The sequence below is a fragment of the Salminus brasiliensis genome, chromosome 6 (assembly GCF_030463535.1).
Source record: "Salminus brasiliensis chromosome 6, fSalBra1.hap2, whole genome shotgun sequence".
In the NCBI taxonomy this organism is placed as follows: domain Eukaryota; kingdom Metazoa; phylum Chordata; class Actinopteri; order Characiformes; family Bryconidae; genus Salminus; species Salminus brasiliensis.
This window is the reverse complement of record NC_132883.1, coordinates 1199803-1216514: the sequence shown is the minus strand read 5'-3', so window position 1 is coordinate 1216514 and position 16712 is coordinate 1199803. Positions and strand designations below refer to the sequence as shown.

At 45.4% G+C, this 16712-nt stretch overlaps 1 protein-coding gene across 1 annotated transcript in view; it reads left to right on the top strand.

Moving 5' to 3' along the window:
• qsox1 (quiescin Q6 sulfhydryl oxidase 1) overlaps positions 1-16712 on the top strand; it is a 32972-nt gene that overhangs the window by 1340 nt on the left and 14920 nt on the right. Inside the window, exons 2-8 of the mRNA XM_072681272.1 lie at positions 3451-3551; positions 5439-5487; positions 5813-5915; positions 6047-6137; positions 7198-7343; positions 8648-8782; positions 9558-9687. Of these exons, the coding sequence (XP_072537373.1) occupies positions 3451-3551; positions 5439-5487; positions 5813-5915; positions 6047-6137; positions 7198-7343; positions 8648-8782; positions 9558-9687 (755 nt within the window). The remainder of the gene's footprint in view (positions 1-3450; positions 3552-5438; positions 5488-5812; positions 5916-6046; positions 6138-7197; positions 7344-8647; positions 8783-9557; positions 9688-16712) is intronic.

The window sequence follows — 16712 nt, the reverse complement described above, 5'->3', positions numbered from 1 at the left end:
ATAATAACCTAAATGTCAGCTTAGCTACAAAAAATCACTTATAAAAATGGCTTTATATTTCATCTCATTAAAGTGTAAGTGTCTGATAATGTCTGCGAGCACTCGGTCAGCCCTTTGTTGCTGTTAGAGTTCACAGGAGCTAGGCTGCCTAGGAGGGGTTCATCTGAAAGGGCTTTATACTACCTATGGGGTGCCCTATGTTAGGACGTCTGCACCCTAAATAGGGTGCACTCAGCCTTCTGCAGACGTGGTTCTGCTGGTCGTCAGAAATGCTCAGTGGAGCTGGAGAACACGTCCCAGATTGTTCCAGGAGTCAACTTCCTCTCAAATGTGGGAAATCTACACTGATCAGCCATAACATTAAAACCACTGCCAGCTAAAGAAGTGAGGAACACTGCTGATCTGGGTCCAGTGGCTCCTGTCTGTCGAGGGGTGGAGCTACATATGTTAGGCAGTGAGTGAACGGTCAGTTCTTGAAGATGATGAAGGTGATGAAGCAGGAAAAATGGACAAACGTAAGAATCTGAGACACTTTGACAAGAACCGAACTGTGATGTTCTAGATAATGACTGGGTCAGAACATCTCTAGAACATCAGCAAGCAGGTCTTCCCTCCTGGTATGCAGTGGTCAGTACCTTCCTGAAGTGCTACAAGGAAGGTGCTACAAGGAAGTACTCTAGTGGAGGATATTCCGTAGATGTGGTCAAGGCCTGGCTGAGGTCTGGCTGAGGGCCTCAGGAAGACTGAGACGGCTCTGTTTATCACTTCGCAGGAAGCTGCGGGACAGTTGAAATGTCAGTGTTTGTTGAGGAGGACGCGGTCAGACGTTCTGGGTGAGCTACTCTAATCGGCTGCAGCTGCAGCACGTCAGGACCTAAATATCCGGCCTTCCCAAAGACCTGCAGGCTTGTTCACTTAACATGCGCACTATAGCGCCAGTCTGCAGAACTGCAGCATCAGCAACGTCCAGAGCATCCTCTAGGACAGCCGTAAGGGGACACGAGATGAGGGAGGAGTTCTACACCTGTACCTGTTCCCTCATAACCATCATAGAAACCTTTCCGGTGCTACACAGAACCATGTAAGCCCTTCATATGGTTCTCTGAGTGGTTTGAGTTGTTTGGGTACGAGTAATTCAGGACGCCCTTACGTCACTCATGGGCGGATATGATGGCAGTAAGTCGGGCCTGGAGATGGATGAATATAAATAAATAAAGTTAAATCGTGCCGTTCACTGAATGTATTAGCGAGAACCAATCAGAACAGTCGGATCTGAAGACGGAGTACAACGCTGCCCTCTAGTGGTCAGGGTTTAATCACTACACTAAATGAACCACTGTCTGCCACCAAACTTTACATCTAAACTGTACATTAATAATCAATACTGTGTTTTTGAGGATCGTTACATTAAACATATCATGATATTTCAGTTTTTAAAATCATCACTTTAGTCATTAAAGTAGAGTTATTGATCGGTCTTCAGGATGGCATTGCTAACATGCTAACTGCGTTTAGCTTACATAGGGAGTCACAGACACTGCTGCTCATTATTATTATTATTAATATCATTAATATTATATAATGAAGCCATAAATAATATTAAGTTAAATATTGATTTATAATGAATTAACTTTGATGTAGTTCATGGGGCTATAAGTAGCTAACCCCCAGCAATCGTTATAATGGTGATAACAATGCCATCATGCTAATTGCTAATGCTGCTAAGCCTCCAAGAGAACCGATCACACCTTGGATACACACTTTCCTCAGGTACGTCCTCGGTGGTTGGATCACTCTAGGACAGGTTAAAGGTAGACAGTAGGATCAATAGAATGACGACTCTCAAACGTCTTCTTATTGGTTATTTTAGGTGTTTAACGTTTATTTAAAACAAAAAAACACAAGGAATTGCATTTAATGAAAAGAACACCTTACCAACTGTGCAGCAGGGGCGGAGCTGGGGTTGTGTTGCTGCTGGTGGCACTGGCAGTATTGCGCAGGTGGAGGGAAAAACGGATTCTACAAAATATCTGCAAATGTTAAACCAACTGTTAAAAGGCTGAAGATGATTTAAAAAAAAAAAACAACCGAGGAGACCCAAAGTGCAGCTTTCAGAACTTCTTAGAAGGTTTGAGGAGAGACCCTAAACAAGCTGCAGGCTGAGCAGTGAGGCGACCCGAGAACATCTCAAAGCTACAAACTTCCAGCGTAAAAACTGACAAAAACATCTAAGCCCTGACTGTGTGAGGTGTCCAAACTTTTGCACAGGCCACATTTTCTTATTCAAGTTTATCCAGGACTCGCTGCTTCTGTTCCCTCTGCTGAGCGTAGTTCTCTCTCAGCTGAACACTTCAACTCCCTGAGGTTTGGAATCTTCTGTAAAAGGTCCTAATTAGTCACTTTGTGGGAAACGCTCCCCTGAACCTGCCAGGTCTGCTGCCCCCTGCAGGCTGTAATGTGATCAGTGTTGTCAGAGGCCTGGTGAAATCAGCCTGTGCTCTGCAGGCCGCTGCTTTTGTTGGAGGTTATTAGAGCAGATGATGGGATTCAGAGCCTCACGTGCTTTACAGGACTCCCACAGACCCGGTGTGAGTGTCTGTTAACGTGCAGGAAGTGAGGATGAGTTTGCTGTTCATCACCTTCCTCCTAGAACACACAGCTCTGACCTCTGTAAAGCCAGTGAGAGTGTCTACCTGTAATTAACTTTATATAACATTAGAATAAACCCTAATAAACATAAAGTCAGTGGTCAGTGAGAGTGTCTACCTGTAATTAACTCTATATAACATTAGAATAAACCCAAATAAACATAAAGTCAGTGGTCAGTGAGTGTCTACCTGTAATTCACTCTATATAACATTAGAATAAACCCAAATAAACATAAAGTCAGTGGTCAGTGAGAGTGTCTACCTGTAATTAACTCTATATAACATTAGAATAAACTCAAATAAACATAAAGTCAGTGGTCAGTGAGTGTCTACCTGTAATTCACTCTATATAACATTAGAATAAACCCAAATAAACATAAAGTCAGTGGTCAGTGAGAGTGTCTACCTGTAATTAACTCTATATAACATTAGAATAAACTCAAATAAACATAAAGTCAGTGGTCAGTGAGTGTCTACCTGTAATTCACTCTATATAACATTAGAATAAACCCAAATAAACATAAAGTCAGTGGTCAGTGAGAGTGTCTACCTGTAATTAACTCTATATAACATTAGAATAAACCCAAATAAACATAAAGTCAGTGGTCAGTGAGAGTGTCTACCTGTAATTAACTCTATATAACATTAGAATAAACTCAAATAAACATAAAGTCAGTGGTCAGTGAGACTGTCTACCTGTAATTAACTCTATATAACATTAGAGTAAACTCAAATAAACATAAAGTCAGTGGTCAGTGAGTGTCTACCTGTAATTAACTCTATTTAACTCTTTTCTGCTCAGAATGGAAGCCTGCAGTCGACCTGGCGGTTATAGACTGCGCCAATGAAGACAACAAAAAAGTCTGCACCATTTTGGGGGTCACTGGCTATCCCACTGTGAAGGTATGGAGCCTCTTTAAGGGGTCAGCACCTTGTTTTTGTTGCATTACCATGGACACTGCTGCCCCTACTGTCCATCTATAGACACTAAACTTCAGAAGTTTTTTAATAATGTCATAAAAACACATTTACATATTTGCCTTATAAATACAGCAGCTTAGCCCCACCCATTCTTACTGATTATTGTTAGCTATTAGTTATTAGACTGTTTCAGCCTGGACAGCCAATCAGAACAGAGATCATTTACAAACGGTCTTTCACAGCTTTGGGATTACTTGATAGTATTGAATATAAAATGATTCATTAATGCAAACATACATTCAAATGTATAAATATTAAAACTAGACACTACAACTATATAAGATGTTTAATCTGTCTAAAGATTTGATGACTGTTCTTCAGAAATGCTAATTGTATTGTTATTATCTTTGTTTTTGATGTTCTACATTAATATTATTTATATTTTTGAATTATCTTATCCTAATCCAAATACATTTTTTCTTGATTATTGATTATTGTTAACGGTTGTTCCAGATTTCTGAATCAGGTTAAACGGCTGAAAGGAGGGGAAGGGGCTGAAGTGTGTGCCGTGAGCTTCTCGGTGTAGAGTTCTGCAGGGTGCTGTGTAGTAATGTAGAGTGTCTGCTGCTGGTCAGACTGGTCAGAGCTGAAGTCCAGCAGAGTGAGAGAGAGAGAGAGTGTGCACACACACCTCTATTGTCCTCTGTTCTCAGTAGAAGAATTGTTTTCTTCAGCTATATACTGTGTGATTTAAAGGCCTGACTCAGCAACACACACATGGGACAGGACGGGACGGGGGGCAGGAAAGATAGAAAGGAGGAGAGAGAGGAAGAGGAAGGACAGTAGAGAGAAGATGAAGAGGATAGATAGAGAGAGGGAGAGAGGGAGAGAGGGAGAGAGGGAGAGAGGGAGCGAGGGAGAGAGGCCCACAGCTGGAACTCATTTAAAGGTTTGGGGAGGGCGGGTACACTTCCAGCTAACAGAGTTCTGCAAATCCTCTCCTCCCCCTTCTGTCAAATTCCAGTAGCTTTATTGGCCAAATGTAAATATCCTTTAAATATCCCCACAGCCTCCAAACTGTATCACTTTATTATTATTATTATTGTTTATTTTTATAATGTATATAATTCTGTCTTAACTTTATTAAAATAATTCTCTCTCTCTCTCTCTCTCTCTCTCTCTCTCTCTCTCTCTCTCTGTGTGTCTATCTCTCTCTCTCTCTGTGTCTATCTCTCTCTCTTACTTTCTCTCCTCTCTCTCTCTCTCTCTCTCTCTCTCTCTCTGTCTCTGTCTCTCTCTCTCTCTCTCTCTCTCTCTCTCTCTCTGTCTATCTCTCTCTCTTACTTTCTCTCCTCTCTCTATCTCTCTCTCTCTCTCTCCCTCTCTGTGTCTATCTCTCTCTCTTACTTTCTCTCCTCTCTCTCTCTCTATCTATCTCTCTCTCTCTCTCTCTCTCTCTCTCTCTCTCTCTCTCCCTCTCTCTCTGTGTCTATCTCTCTCTCTTACTCTCTCTCTCTATCTATCTCTCTCTCTCTCTGTGTCTCTATCTGTCTCTCTCTCTCTCTCTCTCTCTCTCTCTCTCTCGCAGTCCTTCTCTCTCTCTCTCTCTCTCCCATTTGTTACAATGGTTTTAAGACTGATTTATGTAAATGACCTCTGTTCTTATTGGCTGTTAAAATGAAGATCAGTCCTTGTTTAAGAAGTACTTAATCCTATAATAACGATTGCAGTGTGAGTGGGCGGGGCTGAACTGCTGTAAGCTGGGGCGGATTTAAAGTATGTAAATGCATAGATTTGTGACATCATGTAATCAAGACATTAAAAGAGACTGACTCTCTCGCTCTGTCTCTCTCTCTCTCTCTCTCTCAGTTCATCCCGGCGTACGCCAGCAATGAGTCTGTAGGAGAGAATCTTCGAGGTACGGAAGCTGTTTGCTTTATTGACCCTGACCCTGCCGCAGGTGTTACTGTCCCTTACTGTCCAGCACTGAACTCAGATTACTGATCCTGTGATTTCCAATGACTAACTGACCTGCAGACGGTGTACTGACCATGTAGTGTAGGTCAGTCATCTGTTCATCTCTGGTCAAGTCATTAGTGATTGAGTGGTCAGTAGCCGATCAGATGTCAGTGTCTGGATATTGGTCAGCAGTGAGTCAGGATTTTATTAGTGGTCAGTGGCTCATCAGTGGGCAGAGATGGTCAGTTGCTGGTGTCAGTGATTGTAGCTCTGAATGTGTGTAGGTTTTCCCCGGGATGTTAAAGGCCTTCGCCACCTTATTATTGACAAGCTGGAGTCCCACAAAGAACCTGGACCACCTGCGTGCCCCCCGCTGGAACCAGCCAGGTCAGTGATTATATATGTATTAGCCAGTCTTCACTAGTCGGTGTGTGTGTGTAAGGGGGTGTTACTGTACTAGTTACTGTACAAATCTTTTCATGTAAGTGTAAGTGTGTGTGTGTGTGTGTGTTGGGCAGTGCTGCAGAGATTGACAGCTTCTATGAGAATAATAACGTGCAGCACCTGGCGCTGGTGTTCGAGAAGGCAGACTCGTATGTGGGCCGAGAGGTGAGATCCACTTTTAAACCCCATACATATGCAGAACTGCCAAAACCAACAACCGTTCAACCAATCGTCAAACATATTCATCCAATAACCAAACTCCTCCTTACCCTTCCTTACCCATCCATACCCTTCCTTACCCATCCATACCATCCATACCCTTCCTTACTCATCCATACCCTTCCTTACTCATCCATACCCTTCCTTACTCATCCATACCCATCCATACCCATCCATACCCTTCCTTACTCATCCATACCCATCCATACCCTTCCTTACTCATCCATACCCTTCCTTACTCATCCATACCCTTCCTTACCCATCCATACCCTTCCTTACACATCCATACCCATCCATACCCTTCCTTACCCATCCATACCCTTCCTTACTCATCCATACCCATCCATACCCTTCCTTACCCATCCATACCCTTCCTTACCCATCCATACCCTTCCTTACCCATCCTTACCCTTCCTTACCCATCCATACCCTTCCATACCCATCCATACCCTTCCTTACCCTTCCTTACTCATCCTTACCCTTCCATACCCATCCATACCCTTCCTTACCCTTCCTTACCCTTCCTTACTCATCCTTACCCTTCCTTACCCATCCATACCCTTCCTTACCCTTCCTTACCCATCCATACCCTTCCTTACCCTTCCTTACCCATCCATACCCATCCATACCCTTCCTTACCCATCCATACCCATCCATACCCTTCCATACCCATCCATACCCTTCCTTACTCATCCATACCCTTCCTTACCCTTCCTTACCCTTCCTTACCCATCCATACCCATCCATACCCATCCATACCCTTCCTTACCCTTCCTTACTCATCCTTACCCTTCCTTACCCATCCATACCCATCCATACCCCTCCTTACCCATCCATACCCCTCCTTACCCATCCATACCCTTCCTTACCCATCCTTACCCGTCCTTTGTTGCATTGTGGGAAGGAATGATCTGTGACTGTAATTAGCTTGGTTTAATTACTGCTAGAATCACCTGTGTGTGTGTGTGTGTGTGTGTGTGTGTGTGTGTGTGTGTGTGTGTTCTAGGTAACACTGGACCTGCTGCAGTATGAGAACATCGCTGTTCGCCGTGTTCTGGATAACGAGAGCGACTTGGTCTCTCGGTTTGAAGTCACTGAATTCCCCTCGTGTTACCTGTACTACACACACACCAACTACTCCCGACTCTCAGTGTGAGTTAACACACACACACACACACACTTTACACACTTCAGTCTGGCTAGCTCTCACTGTAAGCTGTTGATCTGCTTCAAAACGCTGCCCTTTACTGCCACCAAGAGGAGATTTAAATAGTAGTGTGAATTCTAGCACAGCCATCAAACACCCTCCCCATGATCACAGATCATCACAGTTATCAGGGGAATCTGGAATCCTGCTGCTGGGAAAATTGGCAGATGATGTTGCTATGGCAACACGTGAAGATGACAATGAGCATGTCCTACTTGGACCTGTTTGACGACATAATCTGCTACACATTAGCTTGTGTTTCTGCTCTTCTACCAAACCCTTCTCTTGTCTCTGGTGGTTCAGTACTGAGCCAGACTTCTTCTCCTGAAGTCCAGGTTCAGCCCCATTTATATACTGACTTCCTTTAAACACCCGGCTCTGTTTAATAAATCAATAGAAGTGCGATTTGTGCTATTATCCGGGTTTCTGCGTGTCGCTGTGGTGATTTGCAGTCCTGCATAAATCTGCAGGTTTTCTGCTTTGTTGTGCAGACTGGAGCCGGACTTAGCATGCAGGCCGAGCTCCCTTAGATGGACAAATGCAGCAAAGAAATGATTTATGGGTCATTATTTATTGCTCCCTTCATCTGTGCATGGCATACCGTGTGTGTGTGTGTGTGTGTGTGTGTGTGTGTGTGTGTGTGTGTGTGTGTGTGTGTGTGTGTGTGTGTGTGTTTTAATCTTGTGTGGGGAAACAATAGTGTTTCGTTCACCTGCCTCTTGTTCCCAGAGCTGCACAGCAACAGATGGCTGCCAACAGAGCAGAATGCATGATTGATCTTGGGTGACACACACACACACACCCAGTAGCCCCATATTGGGTGTTGTTGTTCTAGTCATGTGAACTAATGGAGGCTGGATGTAGTGCACTTCTAATAAAGTGGCCGGTGAGTGGAAGCACAAGGTAGTAGGGGTTTCTAATAAAGTGGCCAGTGAGTGGAAGCACAAGGTAGTAGGGGTTTCTAATAAAGTGGCCGGCGAGTGGAAGCACAAGGTAGGGGTTTCTAATAAAGTGGCCAGTGAGTGGAAGCACAAGGTAGGGGTTCTAATAAAGTGGCCGGTGAGTGGAAGCACAAGGTAGGTGTTTCTAATAAAGTGGCCAGTGAGTGGAAGCACAAGGTAGTAGGGGTTTCTAATAAAGTGGCCAGTGAGTGGAAGCACAAGGTAGTAGGGGTTTCTAATAAAGTGGCCAGTGAGGCCAGTGTTGTGTATGTGTAATATTGTGAAAGTCTCACTCTTTCTCTCTCCAGACTCAGAGAGGCTCGCACCTTTTACTCTTACGCCCTCCAGAGGCTGCCGGGTGTAGTGCGCGCAGGGAAACCCCGTCCAGCCGTCACAGACCTTCAGAGGAACAGAACTGAGGAACCGTGGAGGGCGTTCAACAGGTGAGAGAGTGCAGAAGTGTGTTTCTTACATATTCTGCTGTTTTAAAAAGGTGATCAGTGCTAGATTAGGGATGTCCCGTCTGCAGAGGGCCGGCGTTTCTGCAGGGTTTCATCCCAGCCAAGCAGGAGCTGACCTGATTAATCAGCTGACCTGGTGGCTGGAGTGGAAATCTGCCGGGTTAGTTTGGACACCCCAGTTCTGGACGTAATTACTAAAGGCAGAATATGATGGGTGTCTTTAGTCTGTCTAGAACAAGGATGCACAGTCTTAACGGCAGAGTGTCCTCAAACTTTTGACCGGCCGCTTAAACTAACTGTAATACTGAAAAGGATGGGGAACCTTTTTCTGCTGTGTAGAACCATTTCTAAAAGGTTCTTTAAAGCATCATTATAAAGAATAACCATGTGACCAGGCAGAGTTCCAGCTCTGCATAGAGTTTAGGTTCTCTGCCCGGGCTCAGAGTGACGCTTTATGTGGCGGGTCGGGTCGGGCTCGGACAGAACGTGCTCTGGTTGGGTGGGGCTGGATTTTTTGGGCCCGTTTCTAGTTCTAGTTCTGCATTCAAATAGTTCTGTGACTGTTCACCCCTCAATAAAGAACCGTTGCTCTTACTGAGGAACCGTTGAAGAACCTGAGTGTATGATGTGCTGGTGTAGTGAAGGTGCTCACAGTCTGCTGTTGTTTTCTTGTGTGTGTGTGTGTGTGTGTGTGTGTGTGTGTGTGTGTGTGTGTGTGTGTGTGTGTGTGTGTGTGTGTGTGTGTGTGTGTGCGCAGGACGCGTGTGTACATGTCTGATTTGGAGTCTGCTCTTCATTATTCCCTGCGGGTGGAGCTCTCTGCTCACGCCACCATCAGTGGAGAAGCTCTGACTGCACTTAAACACTACGTCTCCGTACTGACCAAGGTGAGTCCCTCTCACACTCAGAGGTGAGTCACCGGATGGACTGGGGCGGTGGGGTGGGGTGGGGGGGTGGGCTTACTGATGACAACACGAGTCTTCTGAGTTTTATATGGAATGATGATGATGATGATGATGATGAAGATGATGAAGGTAAAATAGTGAATAGAGAATCTCCACTAATGCAGTTCTCTTTAGGGACTACTTTCTGTAGCTGCACTACACCCTGCAGCATGTATCCCTCCACCATTTTAATGATCTGATTTTAAAAGCAGGTTCTAGAGCCGAACTCTTCTCAGAACTCTGGTAGAACCGTGTCTCAGGCATCAGGCAACGTCTTCATCACCATTAGGTGAAGAACTTTCTGTGAGGAGCTTTTATTAGAGCTTCAGACGTCTGCTTCCCTTCACCTCCACTGTAGAACCACAGCTCTGACTGGGGGAGCTTATCTAAAACCTCCACTGTAGAACAGCTCTGACTGGGGGAGCTTATCTAGAACCTCCACTGTAGAACCACAGCTCTGACTGGGGGAGCTTATCTAAAACCTCCACTGTAGAACCACAGCTCTGACTGGGGGAGCTTATCTAGAACCGAGCGTTTCAAACTCACCAAATCCCCCAAACCCACATGCAGAGTTTTTAAACCTTTAAAAAAAAGCTCTTTTTAGGAGCAGGAGACAAATCATATGAAACATGTTAAAGGGAAATTCCACCCATATTTCAAAATTCTGTGTTTTTTATATATATGTATAAAATCTCCAGCTGTGTGACTCTAGTTTTCTCCAAAGGCTGATGAAGACCGTGTCAGTGCAGCTGCTGTTTATGTGTCTGACCACAAGGGGGAGTGAGAGACATTGAAGTCAGGGAGATGGTGTGTGCTGCTGACACATGGGCACCGTGTTTGTGGTGAATTGTGATTATCAGCATTATTTATTGGTTATATATAACTTAGTGAGCACACGCGCACGCACACACACACACACACACAGATTTTATTGTGCCGCTTTCACTGTTTCACATTACACATAAAGGTACAGCAGCAAACATTGCATAAACATGGCTATATTAATTATAGTGCTGTAGATTATTAAATTATTACATTTTTTAATTGTCTCTCTCTCTCTCTCTCTCTCTCTCTCTCTCTCTCTCTCTCTCTCTCTCTCTGAGGTAATGACCTCCTCTCTTATTGATTGTCAGTTCAGTATTTCTGATCTCTGCTTTATTTCCATCTCCCTGGAGTCCTGTAGCTCCGCCCCCTGTTAGTAGTGTCAGTACTCCAGTTCCCAGCACATTTCTAACAAACCCTGGACTTGGACTGTCACCACATCTCTGAAGACACGCCCCCAAAATCGCTCCTCTCTCTCTCTCAGCCCGTCTCTCAGCGCTCCTCCGGATCTTCATTAGATGTGGTTTAGGAGATGGTGACCTAACACAACCCAAACAGAACCTTCTCCACAAAGCTGAGGAACGCTGGAGGAACCGGAACCGCTTGAGGTTCTGTCACTGTATGACTCACTGTAAGCTTGCTCCACTATAGCTTACTGTAATATGCACTGCAAGGCAAAAAATATGGTCACTAAAACAATGGATGAGTTTTGTTAGGTGGTTGCTATAGTGTTGCTAGGGGGTTATCCTGATATTCAGTAATTGCTCTGGTGCTTCCAGGTGTTTGCTAGGTTTCACAAGTGGTTGCTATGATGCTGCTTGGTGAGTGTTAGCAATGCCATTGCGACCACCTGGATAGTATAGGTGGTTTATTAGTGGTTGCTATGGTATCCCAGTTGCTTGCTATGGTGCCTCCAAAGGATTACTATGGAGTTGTTCAACAGTTGCTAGATGGCTGCTATAACATCACAAGTGGTTGCTATGACATTGCTAGGTGGTTGCTATTGTACTCAGGTGGACCAATAGAAATGCTCCAAAATCAATATTTGTTTTCCATTGAAAGTTAAGAAGGTTTGCTTTGAGATGTGAGATTGACACTGACGTCATGTGACCTCATGTAGTGCTACTGAAACCCCATAGTTTCAATTAGCGGGACCTCTGGTTGCTTGGAAACCCTTAACGACTGCTTGTACCAATAATTACCAGATATGGCCCGCAGTCTCGGCTCGGAGGCTCTACTGGGTGAAAACGCTGCACGTATTTCTGATGAATCATGGCCTCTGGTCCGGCCGCCTGGTTTGGATGGAGTCGGCCCCTGCGTCCAGGTAGAGGAACCTGCCAAATAATAAATGTGCCCGTCTATAAAAAAAATAGGCACAGTCGTAAACATGCTCCCCAGCATAAATGACGCCTGCAGGTGGACTGGCCAGGCGGGTTCTCCAGCGGTGGGAGGGAAGATAGTCGAGGTACCAAAGACACTGAAGGTGTACCGGCTCCTCCTGGCCTCGCTGTTGCTCGCCGTGTCCAACTGCGGGAGGCGGATTTGTGGCCAGCTGAACGTGTCCTGCAGGATTAGACGTGACGTGGCTCTCTTGAAAGCATGAGAGCATTAGACAGAGGGGTTGTGGGATTACCGTCTCCGCTCTGCATTCTTAAAGGAGATTCCAGGCCCGGCAGGACGGAGAGAATAAAGCTAGGAATTACGGGGCAGCCGAGCGCTGCGTCTAATATTAGCTAATCTGGTCGTTTAGCTGCAGGGCTGTAGAAGTATGGACTGTAGAGGTGTATGTAGAGTGCTGGGTAGGGCCTCCTTCAGGTCTTCATGGCCTGGACTCCACTAGATGTCAGAAACACTCCTCTGAGGCTCTGGTCCATGTTGGCAAGATTGCTTTGTGTACCTCCGAAAAATCTCCCGTTCTGCCACATCCCAAAGGTGTTCTACTGGAGTCAGATCATCAGAACTGAAGAGCTCTGAACTCTCTTCATAAACCCAGTTTGAGAGACTTCTGCTTTGTGAGATGGTCCAAAATCATTCGTTATTAGAAGATGTTGAGGTTGCTCTTCATGACTGCAGTAGTAGGGGGTAGTGGTGGCTCAGCGGTTAGAGCTCCGGGCTGTTGATGACCGGGTTGTGGGTTCTGGGAGTCGGTGGAGTTCAAGTCATGAGTGAGCCAAGAAAGCGTTCCCCACCTCCACCTCCACCTCCACCAGCCTGGACTACACAAAGCTGTCCAGGCTGGGTTCATGGAACCATCTGTGTTCCTCAGCAGAAATCCAGTGTTGGTGAGGCCTGTGCTGAGGCCCTGCATCCTTCTGTTCTCGGACAGAAGTGGGACTCGACGTGGTCTTCTCCAACCTTGAGGAGAATGAGCTACAACAGCAGGTGTCGCTCTTCGTTCTTTGATGCTTTTCGGATCTCCACAATTGTACAGAGTGCTTATCTGAGCTGCTGTGTCGACAGCTGTAAAATTTGACCATAAACAAAGACAAACGATTGATCACAACAATAAGTTGTTTAATATTGATCAGAAAATATATTATTTTCTGCTAATAAAAACTAATGTGATGTAGATTATAATTTTTATATATGGACGAAAGTATTGGGACGCTTTGTAGTCATTGAATTCAGTTGTCTGATTCAGTCCTATTCATTCAGCTACAGGTGTATAAACTCCAGCCTCTAGTCCTGCAGTCTGTCTTTCCTCCACACATCACTGAAAGAACGGGAGGTTCTGAAGAGCTCACTGAACTCCAGCGTGGTTCTGTATGTAATAGGAGACACCGCTGCACTAACATCAACAAGTAAGCTGGTGAAATTTCCTCCCTCCTAGATCTTCCTCCATCAGCTGTGAGTGGTGTTATTATTGAACAGTGGAAGAGTTTAGGAGGAACAGCTCACAGAGAGCAGCTCAGCCACCGAGTGTCTGTCAGACCACGTAAAGCTACGAGTTATGAATGCCTATGGGTTTATAGAATGGGGGGTCATAAAAGAAAAATCCTGTAGGTGTCCCATTACTTTTGTCCATGTAGTGTGCATTTATTTACATTCTGAGTGCCGTTATTCACAGTCCTAATGTGTTGAATGTGACTCAAGAATGCCTGTAGGCAGCCTTACGATGTCACCAGCTCCCGAGTGCTTGGCCCCCTGCATTGCTGCTTTTCACTCTAACAAGCCCTGGACTCCTGTCACAAACAAAGCCTATTGTCTGAGGGAGGGGGCGGTAGGGGGCAGTGGGAGAAAAGAGGGGGGGGTGGGGGTCCCACTGGTAGCAGAGGAGCTGTTTAGGCAGCTTTTACACGGCTGACCTGCATATTGCTCCCAGAGGGCCGTGGAGGACAGATTAAGCGGAGCTCCTCCAGCTCGGGCCAACAGATGCATTCGTCCTCCACAGAGACGCACTGCAGTTTCTCAAGTGCTGATACTAATCGGATTTGGGATGACATATTGCTGGGGTGAAGTGGATTGTCATGGTCCAGGGGGTGGGAGAAGGTGGGGGGGCATGCCTGATGTCTGGTTGCACTGGTTGCAGAGGGTTGGTGTTGGAGTGGCAGATCTTTGTGGCCAAGTACCAGCATAAAGGGAAAATACACTACAGGGACAAAAGTATTGGGACACCTGCCTGTTCATTGTTTTCTTTTAAATCAAGGGTAACAAAATGGTTTCTCCTACTCATTTGGCTGGAGAAACGGTCTCTACTGTCCCTGGTAGGCTTTGAGTTTGCATATACCCCAATCAGCCATAATCATACCTGCCTAATATTGTGTGCACCCCCCCTTGTGGCACCAAAGCGGCTCTGTCCCTTTTAATTGACTAATGTCAGCAGCAGATCCTTTCAGTTCTGTACATCGTGAGGTGGGTGGGACCTCCGTTAACGTCAGTGAGCCCTGGGCACCCATGATCCTGTTGTCCTTCATTGGACGTGCACTTTTGATAGATGCTGACCACTGCATACCGGGAGAGAACACCCCGCAAGACCTGCCTGATGTTTTGGAGATATTCTGACCCAGTCATTGTCTAGAACATCACAGCTTGGTTCTCCTAATGGATCCACTCTTTGACAGGAGCCACTGGAACCAGATCGTCAGCCTTATTTAGTTCAGCTGGCAGTGGTTCTAATGTTATGGCTGGATGGTGTATATGTGAAAGTTTGAGGCCTTCGTTCTGTTGATGATTAGATGCTGGCCTGCGCTCTGAAGAGTCCCTGAGTGAACGAGGGGTTTGATTGAGGGTTTGATTAAATTTCAGTGTAGTGTGTGTGTGTGTGTGTGTGTGTGTGTGTGTGTGTGTGTGTGTGTGTGTGTGTGTGTGTGTGTGTGTGTGTGGCTTTGAACAATGCCTTTTGTCTGGCCTATCCTGTTTGATCCGCCACTACACCCAGAAGGCCACTGATGAGCTTTTCTTACTGGCTAGAGACCTGACCATTATACACACACACACACACACACACACACACACACACACACTCCAGACGCAGGAAGACTCAGGCCCAGTTGTTTTGATTGACTTTTCACGTCTATGAATACGCTGTGTGTGTGTGTGTGTGTGTGTGTGTGTGTGTGTGTGTGTGTGTGTGTGTGTGTGTTCAGTGGGGATGTGGGGTTAAGTAAATCTCCTCAGAGCCTTTTTAAGTGAGCTGCTGGAATGGCGATCCTGTTAGCGCTGATGAACAGAAGCAGATGGCCGCCGCTAAATTGAAAAGACTGCAGCACAAATCAGCCAAACACACACCTCTGGGGTCCCCCCTGTGTGTGTGTGTGTGTGTGTGTGTGTGTGTGTGTGTGTGTGTGTGTGTGTGTGTGTTGGCAGTGTAGCCTTGCTGCAGAAACGTAAAAGACCGATCATTAGCATTGGTGCTAATCCATAGTCACTGAATCCACCATTCCACCATCCACCACTCCGCCCATTCCCATCATTTTCAGTTTCCGTCTCCTCTTCCTCCTTTAAACTGTCTCTCCTTCTCCAACGTCCCATATATATATTTTATTTATTTCCCCCAGAAATCAAAAGTTTTGAACCCTTACTCTGCTCTATCGTAAGAAGGCGGAGCTACACTTAGGAATGCAGTGATTGCCAGACAGACAGTCTTGTCTGGAGGAGACAGTCTGGTTGTCTGCAGCAGGACCTGCATGGCGTCCTCTCTGGTCAGTACATGGAGGAGCTGAGCTGTAGAGGAACTTCCATGAGCTGCACTTTTACTGTTGGAGCTGTTGTCCACTTACCGGACAGTCCAGGGGGAAATCCCTCAGTGAAGACGGTCTGAGACACTGAGGCTCGGCCTGGGAGAAGGGGGCGGGTCTAACAAATGAGTAGGTTGAGTCTGGCTCCGCCTCTGGTCTCTACTGAGCAGACTCTGGTTGCAGGTTTGACAACATGGTGGATAGTTTTGGCTTCACTTCTGTAGAACGGAAGGGGACGGAACCACAGCGTCCAAGTTTTCTAGTCCACGCTTGTGCTGCCTCTGAATAGTTGAGGTACGAGAGGGTTTAGGGGTTCTTTACTGAAGGGTCAGACTCAAACTCGAAGAACCATCTGAATGCTAAAATTATTCTATAAAATCTCTAAGTAGTGGTTCTAGATAGCACCAACACTCCATATTCCATTCTATTATTATTATTATTATTATTATAAAAAAATGGTTCTGCAAGGGTTCTTCAGTAAAGGCAGTGGTTTTATATGAGATGCATAACTTAAATACAGTGTTCTGATGAGGAACCTTAACTGATTAAATTCTCCTTGATGGAAAATCTCTAATGGGCGGTTTATACTGTGGTTCTTGATAGCACCAACAAGGGTTCCTCTATTGTTTCAAATAACCAGTTTCAAAATGGTTCTATTGTAAAGGTAGTGAGTATACATAGAATCATAGCAACCATCCCAATACGATACACGATTGTGGGGAACCTGTTGTGCATGGTTCTACAAAGAACCTGATAACAAGCAAAAAGGGTTCTTTTGACTTGTGATTTATAGTGTGAGCACTTTTGGTGCTGTGAGCGCTCTTAAAACGGTTCTTCGTTAAAGGCGGTGGTTCTGTATTGTCTTCTATTGTTGGGTATTAAAGAACCCATCAGATTCATAACTCTCCTCAAGAGGTTCTGGAAATGTTTGAACTGGTGTTGTTGAGAACTTGTAGAAGAAAGGTGTTG